General features: G+C 42.5%; 1 protein-coding gene across 3 annotated transcripts in view; it reads left to right on the top strand.

Moving 5' to 3' along the window:
* DSCAM (DS cell adhesion molecule) overlaps positions 1–22,612 on the top strand; it is a 665,984-nt gene that overhangs the window by 414,052 nt on the left and 229,320 nt on the right. For 2 of the 3 annotated variants that reach the window (XM_075073839.1, XM_032791676.2), the window contains exons 7-9: positions 284–580; positions 1,409–1,684; positions 14,414–14,692. In XM_075073839.1, the coding sequence (XP_074929940.1) occupies positions 284–580; positions 1,409–1,684; positions 14,414–14,692 (852 nt within the window). Of the gene's footprint in view, positions 1–283; positions 581–1,408; positions 1,685–14,413; positions 14,693–22,612 lie in introns of those variants that run through there. The other variant, XM_032791679.2, reaches the window with a different exon arrangement.

Here is a 22,612-nt window from a genome sequence, read left to right as displayed (position 1 = left end):
CAAACCAAAGATCCATCTAGTCCAGTATCATCTCTCCAACAGTGGTCAGTACCTGAAGCTTCAGAGGAAGATGCAAAAGAAACTCTGCAGTAAGCAGTTATTAGATAAGCTGTCCACGGGAAAAATCCTTCCTAACCTTCATTAATTAGAAGTTGGCTTATGTTCCTGAAGGATGAGGGTTAGCTTCCCTTTCAGAATTCTTGGTTTATGGGCTAAATAAAGGTAATGAGAGCAATTTTGTTGTGCGTACATGCTGTTCATTTGCTTTCCGTTTCCTCTTCAGATGGAACTCCCAAAATCATTTCTGCCTTCAGTGAGAAAGTGGTGAGTCCAGGAGAGCCTGTCTCCCTTATGTGCAATGTGAAGGGGACTCCTCTGCCTACAGTCACCTGGACACTAGATGAAGATCCCATAATCAAAGATGGTAATCACCGTATCAGCCAGATTATCACCTCTGAGGGCAACGTGGTCAGCTACCTGAATATCTCTAACACTCAAGTTCGAGATGGGGGAGTCTATCGCTGTACTGCCAACAACTCTGCTGGAGTCATCCTGTACCAGGCTCGAATAAACGTAAGAGGTGCTTGTCAAATCAGCTCCTCAAAAAAACACACATAACTCATTGTAGTGGAGAAGATTGTTGCATGCACTGGTCTGAATCTTGGAATGCCAAAACTGACATACTGTGGTTGTCCCATCTTCACACCTCCCTCAACCCCCTCTAGAAACTCTGTTGTGTGGTTTAAGGTTGGAAGGCCCCTTCCCTCTTTAGCTTGTGAAGTTAGCTTCTTATACAACCTCTTTCCCTAAACTTACCTTCCTCAAGCATGAGGGTTAGTGTCCTCACTAATATGTTTTCCTATTTTAGTTTTTGCATGCATATGTTTCTTATTTTCCTCTCCTCCTTTAGTTGTCCTACATTCATTGTAATTACTCATGCACATGGTATGTTACCTTGAACTTGTAGTTCTACATGGCATAATACTCATCCTCATGATATTATATTTTATGTACATCAGAATGAATGCTAACTTTGTCAATATTCTCATGTGTAACAGGATTCTAGCTTAGCATACATTTTAGTATTTGACATTTAATTAAATCATTCCCTAGTCTTTAATTTGTAATGCAGCAAAGATTTTATCAGATAAGTATTCAACAATACAAAGATATACCACAGCCCTAATCAGGACATATGCTGTAGAGCGAGAGAAACTAGAGCACATAAAGATTAGGGAAACTGCTTAAGTGGTTCTTAAAAGCAAAAACTGTCAAATATTAAGAAGAAATGTTATGCAGGATACATTAATGGATGTTGTAAACATTTATATAATCAGCAAAAAATGAATATTTCCTCTAGCAAGTATGCCCTTAAATTATTTTCAAGGGTTTCTTTGTACTTTTCCAGGGCCAGCAAGCATCCGTCCAATGAAAAATATCACAGCAATAGCAGGACGGGACACCTATATACATTGCCGTGTGATTGGCTATCCATATTACTCCATTAAATGGTACAAGAACTCTGACCTGCTTCCTTTTAACCATCGCCAAGTAGCATTCGAAAACAATGGAACTCTGAAACTCTCAGATGTGCAGAAGGAAGTGGATGAGGGGGAATATACATGCAATGTTCTGGTTCAGCCCCAGCTGTCTACAAGCCAGAGTGTACATGTGACTGTAAAAGGTAATGTTTATATTGAAATATAAAGCTAAGCTAATGGCCAGATGGTTTTTAATCAGTACAAGAATCCACACATGTAAAATTGTACAGGTGATTAGAAAATAAGCAATAGGACAGTTAATCTGCTTTTTTTTTGTAGACATGATATATAGCCAGTGGTCATCTACAGATATCGTATCGTACCACACTTGCTCTAATTGAGTTGTGTCTTGTCCTGTTGACTTTAGTGGGACTACTTGCATAGTAAGGTACTGCTCACCCTGCGTAAATCTGGGAGAATCTGGTCTTATATGATGATGAGGACTCGAGTGCTTCTAAAAACTGAAGACTAAAGAGCATGAAATGTAATCCTTTGTTTTCTTATGAGATGACTCAGTGGCTGAGAATGACTGGTGATTCAATGTTACGTCCACTGAAGTTTTATTGGTCATTTTCTCTTCTTGATGACTAAAGTCAGTTTTGCAACCTAGTTATTTTTCAGTTGCTAGAAATGCAATGAGGTTTTGTTAGTTATGAATTGTGGCTATTTCTCCTTTTTCTCCAGTAAGCAGTAAACAGATTCAAGAGCTAAATTAATTAAGCTTGATTTAAAAAAAAATAGGAATTGTGTTTTTTCAGGGAGATGTTGATGCTTTAAAGAGAAAGCCATTTCTCTAAGTTCATTTTAATGTTACATGACTTGTAATTTGGAACATGATGTTTGAAATCAATACAAAAGTTCCCATACAAGGATGTGGAAACTGATATATAAACATTCAGAAGTAGATGATGATAATTTCCAGGCATTGCATCGAGACCATACACAATGACATTAAAGATAAAAAGCACAAAAGTGCTCATTATGCCTGATTGTTCAAAACTAGGTTGTACTGCGATGTGGTACAGTCTCCCATCCACGGTGACTAACAAGTTCATTTCACATACGCTTACAGGAAGAACTGAAGTACATTTTCCCCTTATGATTTTGTTCAAAAGCTTTTCTATCCTTTTGCATTTTTCTTTGATTAATATGTGTCAGGCCTTAGATAAGATACCAAGGACATTTCTACGCTTTTTTTCTTGTTTTCATTCTAGAATTAAGTTAATTGCTTATTACTTGAAGGGATGGAGGGATTAGCTTGTAAGCAGTAGTACTGTGAACCCTTCAAGGAATGACCCATCATGTTCTTTAGCCCAGAAGGGGCACTGGTCCACACAATCTGTTATAAAAAGCTGCTAACACTGCAACTTTTTATCATATGCTCTATCCTGTCTGTTACCGTAATAGTCTTGCAAAACTACCGTTGATGCATCTCTGTGAAAATGATTGTTAAATTAGTGATTGTGCTGATATGGTCTCTACTGTTCCCCTTGTTGAGAATGCCATCTTTTAATTATATCATTCTTCAAGTCCTTATGACAGCTAATGTAATCAGATGTAGATGGCAGTGCTCTGACTATGTTTGTAAAGAAAAGCCTTGGTGCCATACTGATACAATTCAAATATCTAGACCAAAACACAACGTTTCACAAACATTCTGAAAGTGATTTGATGCCTTAGATTCAGACACGTGGATGGATTTTAAGACTATGACTTTTATTAAACTTTAACACAGGGGAGGGGTGCCATCCACCCATCACTCCTGGTCTCCTATACCAGGCATTTAAGTGGTTCCATTACAGCAGTTACAGGGCTCCTTCTATATAACCTGTAACTTGGGGTAGGATTTCCTCAGCCTAACCCCCCAGGACTCAGCAGGCTCTGAGTCCTAACAACCCTGCCCCTATTAGGGGGATAGAGGCAGAAGGTGGGGACCTTGGCCCATGAATGCCACCAGGTCTTACCCTATCTCATTAGCCCAAGACCAATCAGCAAAATCCCATGTCTTTTACCTCTGGGAACCATTCACTTTATCTTTTTAATGGCACTGGAAACCGGCCACAAGTTTTGATGAATTAATAACTCAACCCGGTATCTCAGTTAGCAAGTACATTCCTGCTTAACCTACTGTGGCTCCAAGGTGCTGTGAGGAAGGCAAAAAATCCCTCCAGGCCTCTGCCAACTGGCCATATGGAAGAAAAAATTCCTTCCTGACCCTCAGTGTGTGAAAAGCTAGACCCAAAGCATTTGCCAGACTGGATTCCCATTCTTTGCTCCAGGTAGGTAGGAGGATGGGGCTGCTGGAATGGAGATGAAAGAGGCCCCACATTGCCCAGGCTTCAGGATAAATTCCTGGGGTTGGGGGATGTGAGCCAAACATTGTCCTTCCCCCCCTAGCTGGCCAATAGGTGCTAGATACTCCAGGGGGGAGAGGAGGTAACTGGTGTCTCTCAATGTGTCTCCCACCCTCGCTGCTGGAACTCCCTTCCTTCACCACCAACCCCATTAAGTTCCCCCACCCACTGAGGTGGGTGGATGGCATTTTGACTTCCAGTGGATAACAGATTTCAAACTTGATTCTGCCTCTCTCTGAAAGTCTCAAACAATTCAGAGGCTTTTAATTTATCTTGACAAGAGTGAGGTATTTAAAAAAATAATCTAGCTATATCCATATCTTAACAAATTATTTTTACATTAAATACAAGATTCCAAAAATGGGCTTTATTCTGTTGTCTCGTCAAATCTGAACAAATTTTAATTTACTTGTTATATATTTTAGCTGTAGTCCAGCACTGCTGTAAATTATTCTGGACAGCTACACATTTTTTTGTAGCAATAGTTAATAACTACATACAGATTTTTATCCTGCATATTATATATAGTTCCTTGAAGCATTAGCAGTTAACAACAGTCAGTATTTTCCTATTGCTTGAAAATATAATGTAAACTATTATAATTTTAGTGTGCTATCTTTTCCTCTATAATTTAGACTGACACTGTTATGTCTGATACTGAAAAATACAAAATGTGGAGCAGCTTCAAGACATGAATTCAGATATCTTGAAATAGTTTCATAGAGTTTAAGGCCTGAAGGGACCATTAGATCATCTGGTCTGATCCTCTGTATATCACAGGCCCTTACATTTCATCCATTTCATTTGCACAGCCAACCTCAATTCTGGCATCTCCTAACTTGTGAGTGCTTGCCTTTGCCACCTTAATAATATTTCTTCAATATAGCTATTTGTGGGTAAGTTCTTGGCTTTTTAATAAAGCAGATTGTAAACATAAAAATTCTATCCTATGGCATCCTATTGATCATAGCTGATCAACAGGGTTGTAACCTTTAGATCCACTGCACAGATCCACTGTCTCTTGACCTGAAGGGTGGTTCTCCTGTTTGCACAGACTCTTCTGCTCATTCCACCCAAACTTGACCCATTCTGCTCTGTCCTGTCCAACCTGTCCTTATTTCAGTCCTATTGCTTCCTCACCTGTGTCCTCCTTCCAGTTCCATTCTCTTCACCTTGTCAGTCCCAGTCTCTGCTCCACAGGCTTTTTAGTCCCAGTCTCCCTCTCTGAGCTCCTGTCATAAACAGATAGCTAAGGATTAATGTTTCTTTTACCTGTAAAGGGTTAACAAAGGGAACCAAACACCTGACCAGAGGACCAATCAGGAAACCGGATTTTTCAAAGTGAGGGAGGGAACTTCTGGGTGTGTTTTGTCTTTGTTCTGCCTGTTTGTTTTCTCTCGGCTATGAGGGAAGAGCTTTTTTTTTTTTTTTCTTCTATCTCCAAGCTTCTTTCTACCCTTCTGTTCCCAAGTTGTGAGTACAAAAGGAAAAGCAATAGGTTTATATTGTATTTTGTATTTACATGTGTGGAGTTGCTGGAATGTTTAAATTGGATATCTTTTTGAATAAGGCTGATTATTCTTATTTTCTTTTAAGCAATAGCCCTGTGTTATGTCATCTTGATGCAGTGATCATGTCATGTGTTTTTTCTTTCTTTTTTTATATAAAGCTTTCTTTTTAAAACTTGTTGGATTTTCTTTTCCTAGTTAAGGCAAGGGGATAGGAATCTCTGTGCCAGGAGTACTGTCTCTCTCAGGGAAAGACTGGGAGGGGGGAGAAGAAGGAGGGGGGAAGGTAAATCGTCCTCTCTGTTTTGTGTTTCAAGGGATTGAAGCAGGGAAATCTCCTAGTATCCCTAGGGCGGGAAAATCTGGGAGGAAGTAAAGAGCAGGAAGGGAAGTGGGTTATTTCCCTTTGTTGGAGGCTCAGGGCATCTGAGTCTTGGGGGTCCCCCAGGGAAAGGTTTGGGGAGACCAGAGAGTTTATCAGGTACTCAGAATCCTGATTGGTGGCAGCGAGATAAGATCCAAGCTGGTAATTAAGCTTGGAGGTTCATGCTAAGCACCCAGATTTTGGACGCTAAGGTCCAGATTTGGGACAGAGGCTTATTACATCTCCCCATCCCAGTCTCCTTGTCCAACCATTTTCAGTTTTCCATCACCCCCTGGGTACAGCTCTTGTTCCCTCTCCATTTGAATTGGGCAGCTTGCTCCTCTATATTGGCTGGACCCAAAATGGGTTGTTACAGGGTATATAAACCCTGCACTGGTGATGAAGGGTTTAAAGGGTTGCTGTGGGCAAGGCTAGCCCCATCCCTCTGGCTCTGTCAATCAAGTCAAGGGTGGAATAAAGGCTTAAAAACAGGAAGTTCCCAGTAGCTGCTGGGCAGCTGTGGGAAAGAGCATATGGCAACTCTGCATTTCCCAGAGGAGACTCCTGGAAACATTCATGGGAACTTTCCTCGGGAAGTCCATTTACCATCCCCTGCCCCAAGTGCTTACAAGGAGACAGTGACCCAGTTATACCAGCCAGGTAAGATAGATCCGGCAAGCCCCAAGGCAAGCTGATTAGTTGCTTGGTGCTGCTACTCTCTATTCCTTTTCGGATTAGATAAGCTGAGAACAGACAAAATGGACTAGGGGAGTGGGAGCCAAGAACTCCATCCCCAGAAATCCTAGGGACTCTTATTTCAGCAGAGGGAGGCACCCTGAGGACTTTTCAGTGCCCATCCAGTAGGAAGCACCCATCATCAGCCCGAGAACTGTGACAAAGGAACACTGAGAGCACAAGAGAGACAGGCTCCCTACTGTCATTTCTGATGCCTGTCCCCAACCCACCCACAGCCATCCACAGCAATTGCAGGAAAGTTCTGCTCCCTCCCCCTGCCACTGGAAGCCATGCTGCAGCACGCTGAGTGCAGACAGAATTTCTGGAGTTTTTAGCTGTGACGTTCTAGCAAGTCTCTATTGAGCATGTGTGAACTGTGATTTTTCAAAATGCCAGCTGTGGATGGCTTTTTTTCAGGGATAGCGAAGGACACGTCCCTGGCACAAAAGCCACCTCCCTGACAAATTTGAAGTCCCTGCCCTAAAGCATGGGAGTGCGAGAGCTTCTTGAAGGAAAGATTATTAGAATGGTTTACATGAGCATAACAATGTATTTTCCTCCAACCTTGTTTTGGAAACAGCCAAACGGTTGTGGCTGAAATTTTCAAAAAAATGTCAGCCCATGGCAGACACCCAGCATGGACTGTTACAGCCCAGACAGTTAAAGTAACTGAATACAGGGTGTGTGTATGTGTGTGTATATATATATAATTATATTTTTTTGAAACATATTGTTGAAAAATTAACCCTTCAAATGGTGAGATCAGAATTATTATTTTATATTCAAGCTATAGTAAAACCCATCAGAACTAAGTGGTGATTTTTTGGGTCAGTCTCATAGGAGATGCTTCCCAGCTGAACAGCCTGCTCTCATTCACGTTGCTCTTACTGAAACAAATTAAAAAAGAAGCCCAAGAGAGTGGAGGATACAGCATCATTAAGCAAATGCAATGTCAAAATGTAATATCACAGATTCCATAGAGTTTATTTATATCTATGGTTTAGAGGAAGTTGCATAACCTTACGTTTTATAAACCTTATAAAAGAATTATATTAGAGGGTTTCTTCTCTGGTAATTGGAAAGCCAGTTATGGGCTATTTCTAAGGTATTTTATGTTACAACTGTCTCAATAGCTCCTCTTTGCCTTTCTTGGGAAATGTCTGTTTTTCTCTAATTAATAAATAAAATGGTGCCCACTGATTTGCATTGCAGATCGGAGCATGGGAGGTTGCTTTAGAAAATGAAAACTATATAGGCATGAAAGGAGAAAACTAGAATCTTGCAAAGGTCCTATGGATCTCTTTATACTTTCATCAAACAATCTGCTAGTTCTTTCATGCTTGGTTCAATCATTAGTATATGTCTGACAGTAAATGTGAGCTTTGTTGCATGCATGTACATAAGGAAGGCCTTACTCCATTTCTGCACTAGTGAGACTAGTGTTGCAAGGTTTGGGGTGAGAAACATTTTTAGCTTTGATATCCTTCCTAGCCTCTGCTGTAAGTGAGCTGAGACAAGACATTGAGGCCTGAGCAGCTTAAATACACAGTTTGCATGAAATGATATTTTAACCTTGTATAGACTTGAGAAAACACTATATGATAAGACAACCCTACACTGTGTCCTCTCTGCTGATACGCTTTGCAACTTCACTATAGTCTAATACTTTTCAACAAAGTAAGGAAACAGTTTGTGCTGTCTTGTCAGCTGAAAGTTGGTGGATATGTCCATTGCATATGCCAGGTGCAAATCAGCTCTGATCCCACTTCCTAGTACTATTTCTGGTTTTTTTTTTTATATTTTGGAGTACCTTTATATTAATTGGCAACCTTGCTGCTCTTATTGCTATGTTCACATGAAATACCTTCTGTGGGAACCTTCCAAATTCACATCTCAACTTTTTAAAAATTGTTTTATATGCATTAACACAGTGTAGAGGTTGCTGAATGCCATTAGTAAAAAAAACACAAATGTGACATGTATCCTGAGTCATGCAGTAGACAATATATCTATCCTGCTATGTACTTCTGATTATTTTGCTTCCAAAAATGCAAACAATGGCACTGCTGAAAAATAGATGTGGAAGCTGTTGCATTGCTATGACTGTATTTGTGATGGAGAATTAGTCATGTACAAGTATGTAACAAAATATTTTGTGTACTGTTGTTTAATGCAAATAGAAAAGTATGACATATTAATTTTGGTTTGATAAATCTTTATGAAATGTGTTGTATTTATGTCTACAGGAATAGTAGAGCTGGCTGGGAATTTTTTGACAAAATAGTTTTTTGTCAAAAAATGCCAATTCATCAAACCGGGCATAGAAACATAGCAGTTTTGATTAAACTTTACTCAAGTCCAGTTTGGAATTTCTTGTGAAAGAGAGAGAGAGAGCTCTACTCCCGCACAGCCAATAGTCAAGTGGCTAAGGTACTCATCTTGGATATGAGATACAGGGTCTTAAAACCTGGGTTTTCTATATCCCAGTTCAGTGCGCTAACCACTGAGCCGACAGCATTAAGGGAAGCACAACCATCACTGTCTGAAAAATGTCATCCACCTCTACCCTTAATGCCATGTTAATGCAGCGTTTTCGTTTGTTTTGGTTTAAGTTCTTTGCATTTGAATTTCCCTTGTTTGAGGGAATTTTTCATTTCCCTTACTGAAGTTAATTGAAAAGAAGTCAGAGAGAGAGAGGACGATGCAGCACAGTTTTAAAAAAATGCAGTGTTCAAAAGTGATGTCACTGATTTCATAAAGCTTATTTATCTCTGTGATTTAGAGACCTTCCCACTACCTCCCACTGAAGTTACACCACCTTACCTCGTGCAAACCTGATAGAGGAATTATATCAGGGTGTTTCTTCTCTAATATCTGGCTCTTACTCATTTATTTGAGGGTTATAGCTGGTATATGTGTATGATATATATAATATGCTATGTGCCTACACATGAATATTATATATGTGTACACACAGATATGTAAGATTATCAGGATTATGACAATGGAAAATCAGGATTATAATAATGGAAAAGTGGATGTAAAATCAACTGCCTGGGTGTAATTCTAGAATTATGATAGCAGGGGAGTTGGTGTGAAACCAGTATGTCTGTCAAAGTAGTTGCAGGAGTCAGTTCGAGAGTCAGTGGTCCTTCTTTAAAATCATCCTGCCAGTAGTTCCCTCTCACTTACATCGGTGGCTCTTAGCTCAAGACCTTTAGTAGATCTCAACCTCTCACATATAACACGAGGAGAGAGGCAATCTCTAGTGTGGCTAAGGCCCAAACTGTGGAAAAAATTAGCTCCCTGGGCAGACAAAGGCACAGTAAGACTCAGTGGTTGGAAGCTGATATTAGATACATTCAGGCTAGAGCTAAGGTACAAATGTTTAACAGTGGAGGTAATTACCCATCGGACAATTTACCAAGGAACACGTTGGATTCTGTATCAACTGAGATCTTCAAATCAAGATTGATGTCTCTGTAAAGTATATAGTTCAGCTTAACCACAGTTCAATGAAGGAATGACTGGGTGAAAAACTGTAACTTGTGTTATGTGGGAGGTTAAACTAGGCATTCATAATGGCCCCTTCTGGCCTTAGAATCTATGTAAACCAACTTGTATTTCCTAATTTCTGAGTGCTTGATTTTGCAATATTTTTAATGTAGGGTTGGGTATTCTGGGGGAGAGGGGTATTTTATATATATGTCGTTGGCATAGAAGTGAAGAATACACTATGATACAGTACCCTGATAAATGAGTCTCTTTGTACAGCAATAGAATCACACAGATCAGCCCCCACTCCCTTTTTTATGCAGCTGCTTAGCAAAGGCTTTTAGAATATTGTTTCTCCTTTTTCAGGACAGGCTAGATTAACACTTAGCAATGAACCCAGGACATACGGAGACAGTAGCTCAGATCAATAAATGTTATTAGCAGATGTAATGTTAGCAGATGTCTAGTCTGTTTATTTGGTCACCCTTTTCAGCTTGGAATAAATATTTTGATGAATGATAATCCCTGCTAAGAAGGTTCAATATACTGCAGTAAGGGGCAGACAATTGAAAGTCTAATGCTCAAGTGACTAAGTTGGATTCTGCACCTAGTAACACACAACTGATGAAACTGTTTAGGAGAAACTTGATATTGTTAAGGAAATTTACAAAGAGCTCGACTGTGGCTAGTCCTGGGTGTCTGCACAGAGCCCGGACACTGTCCTGATCCTTGCACTCTCAATGCATAAAAACTAAGTGAATCCAGTCCAAATGGAGGTGAGTAAGCATCCCAAAGGGGGAGAACAAGTTGATGAGGGTCAGGCCATTATTTGTATCAGCCAAGGGATCTAGACCAGTCTGGGAAGGGGAGCTCACTCTGTACCCTGTGAAAGGGTATGTCAGAAGCCATTGATGTAGGTGTTTCTGTTCGCATGCTGCAGAAAAATCCACTAAGGAACAGTGACATAAAGTGACAACAACCTAAGTTTCACTGTGGGGAACTGCAGGGGGTGAGGGTGGTAATGCTCACAGGGAAGATTGCAAAGACAGATTAGTTGGAGAATGTGCTGTTTCAATGAATCCCCTCAGCAATTTTCTCCAACAAGGTTGCTATGGACCTTTGGCCAAGAAATTAAAGCTGCTTCTCTCCTAATAGAAGGCAGTGGTGAAAACTGAAGGTAATCAAAGAAATCTCTGACAGGTGCACTTGCTGGGGCAAGGAGACATAATTTGAACCTTTCTGCACTAGTGAGCCTCACCAGTGATCCTCTTCTTAAATAAAATAAGTGCTCTTAGCTTCAGCATTCCTAAAACATTACAAGAGCTGAAATTTGCACTGTTTTACCCCAGGCATACTCTTCACTGTGTCTTTCCTTGTCCTACCCAATGCTTTTTTTCTTACCATGGGAGTGGAAAAACAATCCACTGAGCATATGGGAAAAAGCCCACAGGCTCTGGAGACCTGTTTGCTGAAGTCCAAGCTGTAGCCAAACAGCAAAGAATGTTTATTATAGGAGTACATTTTAGCAACACAATTCTTGAAGTATTTGTTATAGTATACTTGTCTGTATGTCTAACAGTACTATATGGACCTGTGTTACACGCCAGTGTAACTGCAGTTATACCAGCATAAAACTGGAGTAATACAGTGGTAAGGTGGGCCTTGTATTTTTTAAAAGAAATGAAATAGTTTCTTTAGTTGGGGATGGATGCAACCTTTGTCCAAATTGTATTTATTCAATCAGAAATTTTGCCTAATGATTTTTTGTTGTCTGTCATTGGGTTCTTGAGATGTGAAGTATATTTGTTTTCCGAGGACGTACCTGCTCGGGTTAGCTCATTGAAGCTGTCTTGAGCAACTCAAGCATACAAATATAATATCAGATTAGCTGTTAGCAACAAGTTGGAGTTGTCCCTGAAATATTGACATTGGTCAAAGCAATGATACTAATAACATATTGGTTTTAAAAAATATTCCCTGCCAGGACACCAAACCGCTATAGGTTACATGCATGTTAAAGTTTATACAACAGGAGTAAGCAACGGTCCATCTCATCTATGCTCTAATAACCTGTTTGGAGAGACAACGTGCTGGTCTTCAAATCTCACAACTACTTTCTGAATTCCATCTGAAAACTGCTACATAGTGGTGAAGTCAACCTACATATTATAATGCAAGATGTTAAGGGGTGGAGAGGCTAAATTCAATACCTTGCAAACAGTTGCTCAAAAATTTGAATGTTAATTTGATCCTTCAGAATCGCCAAAATTAGGGTGGGAATTTCATGACACAAGTCTTTCTTGCAAGTTTCTGGAACTTTCCACATGTACTAAAGCCAAAAATTGCCCCAGACTATACACCTGCTTCTGATCCCAGCAAGAAACTGGAAGTATAGATGTGTGTAAATTATTTTCAGATGTTACATAAAAACATTCCCTATTCAGTCTGAACTGCTTTGCTGATGTCTAGTACAGTGTATCTAATACTTTCAGGCTTTAACACAATCTCTATCAAATATTTGCTAGATTCGGAAGCCATGACAAGTAATGTCAGGTGATTTTCTGCATGCATGTGAACCTGTACTCCTAAAGTAGCATCTTTACTTCAAGCTATATTACTTTCAGGGTCCTCTGATTTGACATTTTTGAATGGGGAAGGGGGAAAGCCAGTACTTTGTTCCTCGTTGTCTCCATTTTCATGCCTAGGAAATGTCAACCTCAAAAATACAAGTTGAAGAAAGAACAATTCAAAGAACCCTAACCCACACTCTAGTGTATAGCTTTTTTTGTCATCAACGTGAATGGGAATTGGGACTGTTCCAATGTCCAACATCTGACAATAATTTACTGGATCAGTATGGACTGTCACTGCTACCTGCAAGAATGTTTCTGCTATCAACAACAGCAGGGCTTCCAAATTCAAATTATTTTTTCTTTGGTCTCCTGACATCTATCCCATGATTCTGTTATAAGAGCTTGTACAAATGGGTGAAGTTAATGTCAGCACTTCACATATTTTTTATTTCTCTGATTAATTGGTAGACACAAATCATAGTCTTTGACATATTAAACCCAAAGTGCTTCATTTTTCCCCTCAGACACAAGGCCCATGCACAATGTTTAATTCCAGTTAAGCCTTCTTAATAAATACATGATGTGTTGAAGTAGGCTTGCATGGGACTGAAGTGGTGCACAGACCTTTTGCTGCTCTTGTGCATAGAAATTAATTTCACTCTAAGGTTCTGATCTTGCAAATACCTATGCATATGCTTAACTTTAAGCATTTGAGTAGTCCCATTTGAAGACAGTAGGGATAATTACGTGGTTGTGAATAACTGTTTGCAGAGTTGTCTAATGGTTAGAACACAAAATTCTATTCCAGACGTATTCTGGAATGTCAGAAAGTCACTAAGGACTAAATCCTCAAAGGTATTTAGGTACCTAACTCTCATTGAAATCAATTGGCAGTAGGTGCCTAAATACCTCTTGAGGATCTCATAAGACCTGATTCTGCAAGGTGCTGAATCTTCCCAGAGCATACTTAGCACCGTTGATTTCCTTTGATTTCCATGAGAGTCTATGGTGCTCAGAACTAGGTCTGGAGAGGAATTTTTCAACAAAACATTTTTTCATCAGAACTAAAACTTTTCAAAGAAAGGTATCAATTTTGATAAAACTTTAGTGGGGAAGGTTTCTCAAGTCAGGGATAGATCTAAGACAGAGGGAGAGACACTCAAATACCATAGAATAGCTAGTAGTCCAGTGGCTGGGGCACTCATTGGGGATATCAGACCCCGCAAGTTTAAGTCCCTGCCCGTAAGGAGAGCAGGAACTTGAACATGAGTCTCCCCCACCTCCCAGGGGTGTGCTCTAAACCTTGGCTGTTCTGGGGTGGGTTTATCTCTTGCTCTAATTTTTCACACAAAAAGTTAAAAGGTCTCAATTTTTGTCCCAATGCATAACACCACTAAATGCTGAAACATCAAGATTTTTTGGAAAATGGAATTTTTGTTTTCTGGGAGGCCTTAGTGAGAATGTTTCAGGAAACACAACTTGCTGGATCAGGATGTAATGGTCTGATTTTAAGCGGTGCTGAGCATTCATAGGTGCCATTGACTTCAATTGGAATTGTAGGTGATCAGTATCTCTGAAGGTCTTGTCACCTCAGTTTATCCATCTGTTATGTGGGGGAAATAATGCCTATGTCAGAGAGGTGCTGTAAAGCTTATTTAATTAATGCAAATCATATTGAGATCCTTGGATAAAAACTGCTATGTAGTTATTATTTTGTATTACTATTACATATGCCTGATACCAGCTGGCAGGTTGAAGATAATTCTTGAAAAGAAAACTATCAGGGTTTTCCGTAATTATACTGGATTTGCAATAACTTTCTTCTTTTAATTTTTCATTTCAGTTCCACCTTTCATCCAGCCTTTTGAGTTTCCAAGGTTCTCCATTGGACAGCGAGTCTTCGTTCCATGTGTTGTGGTCTCAGGGGATTTGCCAATCACAATCACCTGGCAGAAGGATGGCAGGCCAATCCCAGCCAGTCTTGGAGTAACCATTGACAACATTGATTTCACCAGCTCCTTAAGGATTTTTAATCTTTCACTGATGCACAATGGGAATTATACCTGTATAGCTAGAAATGACGCTGCAGCTGTGGAGCGCCAAAGCCAATTAATTGTGAGAGGTAAGATATGTAATTAGTCTGAAGGGCACCAATTAAACAGAAGTCAACAATATTTCCAAATGATCATTGTTTAATGGAGGTATAAAATCATGGAATATATGGTAATCCCACAGGCCTGACAAGTCTGCTCTTTGGGGCTAGGGATAGCTCAGTGGTTTGAGCATTAGCTTTCTAAAGCCAGGGTTGAGAGCTCAGTCCTTGAGGGGGCCGTTTAGGGATCTAGGGGCAAAAATCTGTCTGGGGATTGGTCCTGCTTTGAGTGGGGGTTGGACTAGATGACCTCCTGAGGTTCCTTCCAACCCTGATATTCTGTGATTCTTTCATTTTAAAGAACACAGAACAATAAAGCAGAAAAAACAAACAGAACTTTTTCTTTCTGAAAGTACTGAGCCTTGAACCTAATCTGCAACCAAGGAATGCATTAGGGCACAGATGGGTGCCACGGGATTTAATTTATGGAAAATATTTTGAAGCACGAACCCACTCATCCTTTGGGAACAAAACATTTAAACTGCTATTATATTAGTTTCCCTTTAGTAGTGTTCTAGTATGATTCTCCGTATTTTTAATTTAGAAGAACAGTATCTCCTACAAATCATGCTAATAAACCGGAGAATATGAAAATTTCTAGGAACTGCCTTTAGCAGGAGAATGATTTTTTCCTCTTGCTTATCAGTTTTTAAAATATTATTTGTGGCACTTTATAGATTAACAAATTTATTTGGGCATGGGCTAAATTTATTTATTTCATGGGCTAAAACCCACTTCATCAAATGCATGGAGTAGAAAATACGGTAGGAAGATATATATATACAGAGAACATGAAAAGATGGGGGTTGCCATACCAACTCTAACAGAACTAATCAATTAAGGTGGGCTATTACAGAGCAGGAAAAAAAAAACTTTGTAGTGATAATCAGGATGGCCATTTCAAACAGTTAACTAAAAGGTGTGAGTAACAATAGGGGAAAATTAGCATGGGAATAGTTTTCCCATCTTTATTCAAACTAATTTAATGGTGTCCAGTTTGCAAATTCATTCCAGTTCTGCAGTTTCCATTGGAGTCTGTTTTGAAGTTTTTGTTGTTGAAGAATGTGACTTTTAGATCTGTAATTGAGTGTCCAGGGAGATTGAAGTGTTCTCCAACTGGTTTTTGAATGTTATAATTCTTGACATCTTATTTGTGTCCATCTATTGTTTGCGTAGAGCCTATACAGTTTGGCCAACCGTTCATGGCAGCGGGGCATTACTGCACATGGTGATATATACACATCGTGATGTGCAGGTGAACGAGCCCCTGATGGCATGGCTGATGTGATTAGGTCTTATGATGGTGTCTGTTGAATAGATATGTGGACAGATTGGAAAAGGGCCTTGTGTGCAAGGATAGGTTCCTGGGTTATGTTTTTCTTTTGTTTGTGTGTGTGGTGTGTGGTTGCTGATGAGTATTTGCTTCAGGTTGGAGGGCTGTCTGTAAGCGAGTCTGGCCTGTCTCCAAGATCTGTGAGAGTGAGGGATCATCCTTCAGGATCGGTTGTAGATCCTTGATGATGTGCTAAAGAGGTTTTAGTTGGGCTGAAGGTGATGGCTAGTGGCATTCTGTTACTTTCTTTGTTGGCCCTGTCTTGTAGTAGGTGACTTCTGGGTATTCTTCTGGCTGTGGTCAATCTGTTTCTTCACTCCAGCAGGTGGGTATTGTGTTTTAAGAATGCTTGGTAGAGATCTTGTAGGCGTTTCTCCTCTGTCTGAGGGATTGGAGCAAATGTTGTTGTACCTTAGAGCTTGATTGTAGACAATGGATCATGTGATGTGGTCTAGATGAAAGCTGGAAGCATGTAGGTAAGTATAGCGGTCGTAGGTTTCTGGTATAGGGTGGTGTTTATGTGGCCATCACTTATTAGCACTGTGTGTCCAGAAGTGGATCTTTTATGTTGACTGGTCCAGGCTGAGGTTGGAGGGATGGCAATTGTTGAATCATGGTGGAATTCGTCAAGCAGGGCCGTCCTTAGCCATACACAGAATAGGGAGCAGCCTAGGGCATCACTAGTCTGAGGGCACAGCTCTGCCAGGACAGATGGGAAGCAGTGGAGCATGCAGAGACAGGGCTGCTGGGTCCTAGAGAGAGCTGAATAGCACAGTCTGAGGGAGGGGATTCACTGCTGGGGTCTCTGGGAAGAGGAGGGGGTAGGGGTTGGAGAAGGAGCTCACCTTGTGAGTGTGACTCTTTCCCCTGGCTGAGGTGAGGTGAGGCAGGCTCTGTGGCTCTGGAACCAGTTCCTTGTTGTCCCCATAACATCCATTCTCTCCCCCCCTGCCCCACGGAGCACCCCCTCCTCTTCCCACTCCCCCCAGGAGCATCCTCTCTCTCTCCTCCTCTCCCTCCGTCAGGGCTGGGTTGGGTGAGGTGCTGGGGGGTAGTGTCTGCCTACCTGCGAGGAATGAAAGTGAAAGTAGCTCACTTCCTCGTCAGTGAGCCAGGATTGGAATGTCACAACAGGGCTGGGTGGGTTAGCCAGATGTGTGAAAAATCAGGCCAGGGAGTTGGGGTAGGGAGCAGATATTCTATTTTATAGGGACGTCCCAATTTGGGTCTTTTCTTATATAGGCTCCTTTTACCCCCACCCCTGTCCTGATTTTTCAACACTTGCTGTCTGGTCACTCTAGGGGGTAATTGGGTGCCATAATAAGACAAAGCCCCAATATCGGGACTGGGCCTATAAAATCAGACATCTGGATCTGGCCACCAGCTGGGGGAGCGCCTCTCCCCCGGGCTGCAGCTGCCAGTGATCCATCTCATCCGGGGGAACTGCACAGGGCAGGATGAGCTGCTGTGGCTCCATGGGTTGCCCGCCCCTGAGATCAGATGCTGTGCTAACTTCACCATGGTCCGTAGAGGCTGGTGGTGGTGCCCACTGGCATGTGATTGGACCTGAGAGTTCACTGCTGCTATTGCCACTCTGCACCCCAAGAGGTGGATTTTGGGGTTACTGCAGCTGTTGGACCCAGAAGGCTGAGGGGGTGAGCCAAGAATGAAGCAGTACGTGTTGCCATTTAGATTGTCATTTAACAACTTTGCCAAAAATTCTGCTAACAACCTGAATCCAATTTCAATATTTTTTTTAAAAAATCAATATTTAGCCAAAACAGAAAATTAAGTTGTTGACTATTATGAGTGACAGTTTGGTTTGAGCAGAGAGTGGCCATTTTCATCAGAGAAACAAAATGTGACTGACTTTCCTATAGCCTGTACTCTGATAAGAGCCCTCCAACAACTGTAATATGCTCTATCTCCTTACAAGTGTATAAAGCAGGGGTCGGCAACCTACGGAACAAGTGCCAAAGGTGGCAGGTGAGCTGATTTTTGATAGTATGCAGTGGCAGGCTGAGCGGCTCAGCCCATCACTGCTCTGGGTTCTGCTGCTGCCCTATTGCCAGCTGGGATTACTGCGCCGGCCCCACTCAGCAACCTGCTGCTGGCCTGGGACCCCCAAGGAACCCAGGCTGGAAGCGGGCTGAGCAGGCCGGCTGAACCACTTCAAACCTGCTGTCAGTCTGGGGTTCCATTCACTCAGCGGCAGCGGGCTGAGTGGGCTGGTGGCGGGCTGAGCAGGGCGGTGGGGGTTTGAGTGGCTCAGTCCGCTGCCAGTCTGGGGTGCCAGCAGCACTGCAGCTACTGCTAATCCGGGTTCTGGCTGCCGGCCCCTTGCCAGTCAGGAGCCCAGCCGCCGGCCCACTCGCCTCCTGCCAGCTGGGTGAGCAGAATCCCAGGCTGGTAGCGGGCTGAGGGGGGTTGCAGCCGGGATCCTGGCTGGCAGGAGTTGGTGTCAGAACCAGACCAGCAGCGGGCTGAGCAGGCCTGAGATCCTTGTCTGGGTTCCAGCCACCAGCCCCTGCTCAGCCCGCTGCCGATCTGGGTTTCATTTACTCAGCTGGCAGTGGCCTGAGCAGAACCGCTGGCCAGGATTTGCCACTTGTATTCTATGAGTGTACATTCTAATTCTATTCTAATTACTTCTACTTCTACTCTGAGTGTTACATTTAATGAATGTACATGCCACCATGTCTCTGACCAATCCATGTAACAGTCGCTCAGGAGAACGGATTTCTCAAACTAAAGCTCATTAAAAAACTTATCTCCGCTTAACACATGAGTCAGGAGCTTACTGTCTTGCTATTCTTGCAATCGAACAAGACACGACTTTGTCTTTGTCATACGATGACATTATTACTGATTTTGCAGCCAAAAAAGCCAGAAAGATTGCTTTTAATTAAAAACAAATCTTTGTTTCAATACCTCTTCATATAAATTTCCAATAAAATTTTGACAAATTAAAAAAATTATATTATTTGCATCATTCTGTCAAATCAGAATTTTTTCTATAGTGCTACTTCTTTAGTGCTAGTCCATCAGCATTACAGTGTGTTTAATTAAATTAAATTGGTTTTAATAACGTGAATGTGGCAAGTTTTCCAGTACTGTATGCTTATATTTGTGTTGCTAAGAGCAGATCAGGCACAGGGGCACCAGTTTAATAATCTCGCCTGGGGCACCAGTTAATAATCTCGCCTAGGGCACCTTAAATCCTAAGGACGGCCCTGTTGTCAAGGGCTTCTTTTCCATCGGTCCAGATGATAAATGTGTCATCGGTATAGTACAAGTAGAGTAGGGGCGTTAGGGGACAAGAGCTGAGGAAGCATTGTTCTAAGTCAACCATAAAAATGTTGGCATACAGTGGGACCATGAGGGTAAACATTGCAGTGCTGCTGACTTGAAAGTATACATTGTCTCAAAATATGAAATAGTTGTGGGTGAGGACAATGTTACAAAGTTCAGCCACCAGGTTTGCAGTGACATTTATCAGGGATACTGTTCCTGACAGCTTGTAGTCCATCTTTGTGTGGAATGTTGATGTAGAGGGCTTCTACATTCATAATGGCCAGGATGGTGTTTTCTGGAAGATCACCAATGGATTGTAGTTTCCTCAGGAAGTCAGTGGTATCTTGAAGATAGCTGGGAGTCAGAGGTGAAAGTAAGCCAGTACGTTCTGGTACGGTGTACCGGCAAGAGCTGGTACACCATGCCGGACTGGACCGGCTTCCCCAGCAATGATTTAAAGGGCCCAGGGCTCCAGGGGGCCTTTAAATCACCGCCGGAGCTCCGACAGCGGGGCTCGGGCAGCACTTTATAGGGCCCGAGGCTCCCCTCAGCGGCTGGAGCCCCAGGCCCTTTAAATCACCCTGGGAGCCCTGCTGCCCCAGGGTAAGGGCAGCAGAGCTCCCATGGTGATTTAAAGGGCCCAGAGCTCAGCAACGGTCAGAGCCCTAGCCCCTTTAATTCGCCCCTGAGACACAGCCGGAGCCCCAGGGCCTTTTAATATTGAAAGGTCACGCCTCTTCCGATTGAGGCTACGCCCCCACTCAGGACTCCGGCATACTGGTAAGTCCTTTAAGTTACTTTCATCCCTGCTGGGAGTGCTGGTAGTGTACGGCCTGAGGAGAGAGTCTACATAGCCAGACAGTCCTGTTGTCAGGGTGCCAATGCCTGAGATGGTGTGGCATCCAGGATTTCCAGGTTTATGGATTTTGAGTAGCAGATAGAATACCCCTGGTCAGGGTTTTAGGGGTGTGTTTGTGCAGATTTGTTCCTGTGCTTTTTCAGGGAGTTTTTTTAGCAGATGGTGTAGTTTTTGGTAACCCTCAGTGGGATCAGAGGGTAATGACCTGTAGAATGTGATATTAGAGAGCTGCCTAGTAGCCTCTCATTCATATTTCAACCTATTCATGATGATGTCAGTTAGAGTTAGTCTCTAAGGATATGTCTACACTATGGGATTATTCTGATTTTATATAAACCAGTTTTGTAAAACAGATTGTATAAAGTCGAGTGCATGCGGCCACACTAAGCACATTAATTCGGCGGTGTGCGTCCATGTACCGAGGCTAGCATCGATTTCCGGAGCGTTGCATTCTGTGTAGCTATCCTGTAGCTATCCCATAGTACCAGTTCCCCGCAATCCTCCCCGCCATCTGGGAATTTCTGGGTTGAAGATTCCCAATGCCCAAAAAAATGGTTGCAGGTGATTTTCTGGGTAAAATACTCATAAATTCCCCTTCCCCCTCCCCGGTTTGGGAAAGCAAGGCAGACCGAATCATTGTCATGCCCTTTTTCCTCGGCATTGCACTCGGGCAAGATTGCCATAAAAGCATGACAACCATGGAGCCCGTTTTGCCCTTTTCGTCACTGTCACGTATATGTACTGGATGCTCGGCGAACAGAGCGGTATTTTCAGTGGCACAAAGCAGCATTCCCTTGCTTTGGCAGGTGGCACACTGTTACCATCCCTTATTGGACCGTCTGCCTGCCATTATGAATTGCAAGGAGAATGACGGTTTTACAGTTGTTCTGTAACCAATCTCTGCTTGTCAATGGCGTGCTCCCCTGGCTTGGCCTCGCTGAGGTTCGGCTGGGGGGTGCATGGACAAAAATGAGAAGGACCCCAAGTCCCCTCCTTTTATTGTTCCAAAAAAGAGTCAAGTACTTTGCCTAGAATGCAAGTTGTTACTAAGAAACCAAGAGAGCACAGCCCGCTCCATGTCAGAGCCCCAGAGATCCCGCAAGAAATGAAGCTGCAATGGCCCAATTCTAGGGATTGCCTCGCAACAACCCACCGTGCGTCCCCTCCCCCCAGCCCTCATGGGCTACTTTTGGGCCAATTCCCTCCATTCCTGTGATGAAGTATAAGGAAATGAGGGAAAATAAAACACTGACTTTTGTGAAGAATAAAATGAGGAGGAGTTAGTCCCGCGCTATGTATTCAGGCAAGTACAAGTCCCATCCCATTTTTACCCCGGCACCCCCCAGCCCGACCTCACCGAGCCAGCCAGGGGGAGCCACCATGGCTTAGATGACATGGCAGAATATAAATATGAAACTTGCTTATTCCCACCAGGAAGGGGATGCTGGTTGTTTAGCGCTACAGCCACCCGTCCGACCAGCAGCATGCAGTAGACATAGGTGAATATTGAAAAAAAGCGAGAAACTTTTTTTTCCCTTTTCTTTCGGGGGGGGGGGAAGGGTGTAAATTGACGACATATACCATGAACCACCCGGGAACAATGTTTTTTTTGACCTTTCCAGGCATTGGGAGCTCAAGGCAAGAATGCAATAACTTTTCAGAGAATGCGGGACTGTGGGATGCTGTGGAAGTCCGTCATAACCCCCTCCCTCCTCCATGAGCGCCCATTTGATCTTTTGCTCTTCCGTTACAACTGTCCACACAGCACTGTTTGGGGGGACTGTATATACCTGGAGATTTTTCAAATGCCTTGTGCATTGTTCGTCTTCTTGTAACAAGGAAGCCCGATAGAACAGAATTGTCTCCCCCATAGAGCGATCAGATCAGGTACCCCGTAGTCACCAGTGCGAGCCTTCTGTTGATTGGGACGCCGAACATGTCTCCACTTGTTCCTGATTCCAGCGCTAAACAGGAAATGAAATTCAAAAGTTCACGGGGCTTTTCCTGTCTACCTGGCCAGTACATCCGAGTTCAGATTGCTTTCCAGAACGGTCACAATGGTGCACTGTGGGATACTGCCAGGAAGCCAATACCATCGATTTGCGGCCACACTAACCCTAATCCGACATGGCAATACCAATTTCAGCGCTACTCCTCTCATCGAGGAGGAGTACAGAAACCAGTTTAAAGAGCCCTTTATATCGATATAAAGGGCCTCGTTGTAAGGACAGGTGCAGAGTTAAATCAGTTTAACGCTGCTAAATTCAGTTTAAACGCGTAGTGTAGACCAGGCCTAAGGTGCCACAAGTACTCCTTGTTCTTTTTGTTGATACAGACTAATGTGGATATCACTCTAAAACATTATTGTAATTAGCTAGATATTGTCCTTCTGTGTCTTTGCACT

The sequence above is a fragment of the Chelonoidis abingdonii genome, chromosome 1 (genome assembly GCF_003597395.2).
Source record: "Chelonoidis abingdonii isolate Lonesome George chromosome 1, CheloAbing_2.0, whole genome shotgun sequence".
Classification (NCBI taxonomy): Eukaryota; Metazoa; Chordata; order Testudines; family Testudinidae; genus Chelonoidis; species Chelonoidis abingdonii.
This window is presented reverse-complemented; position numbering and strand designations above follow the sequence as displayed.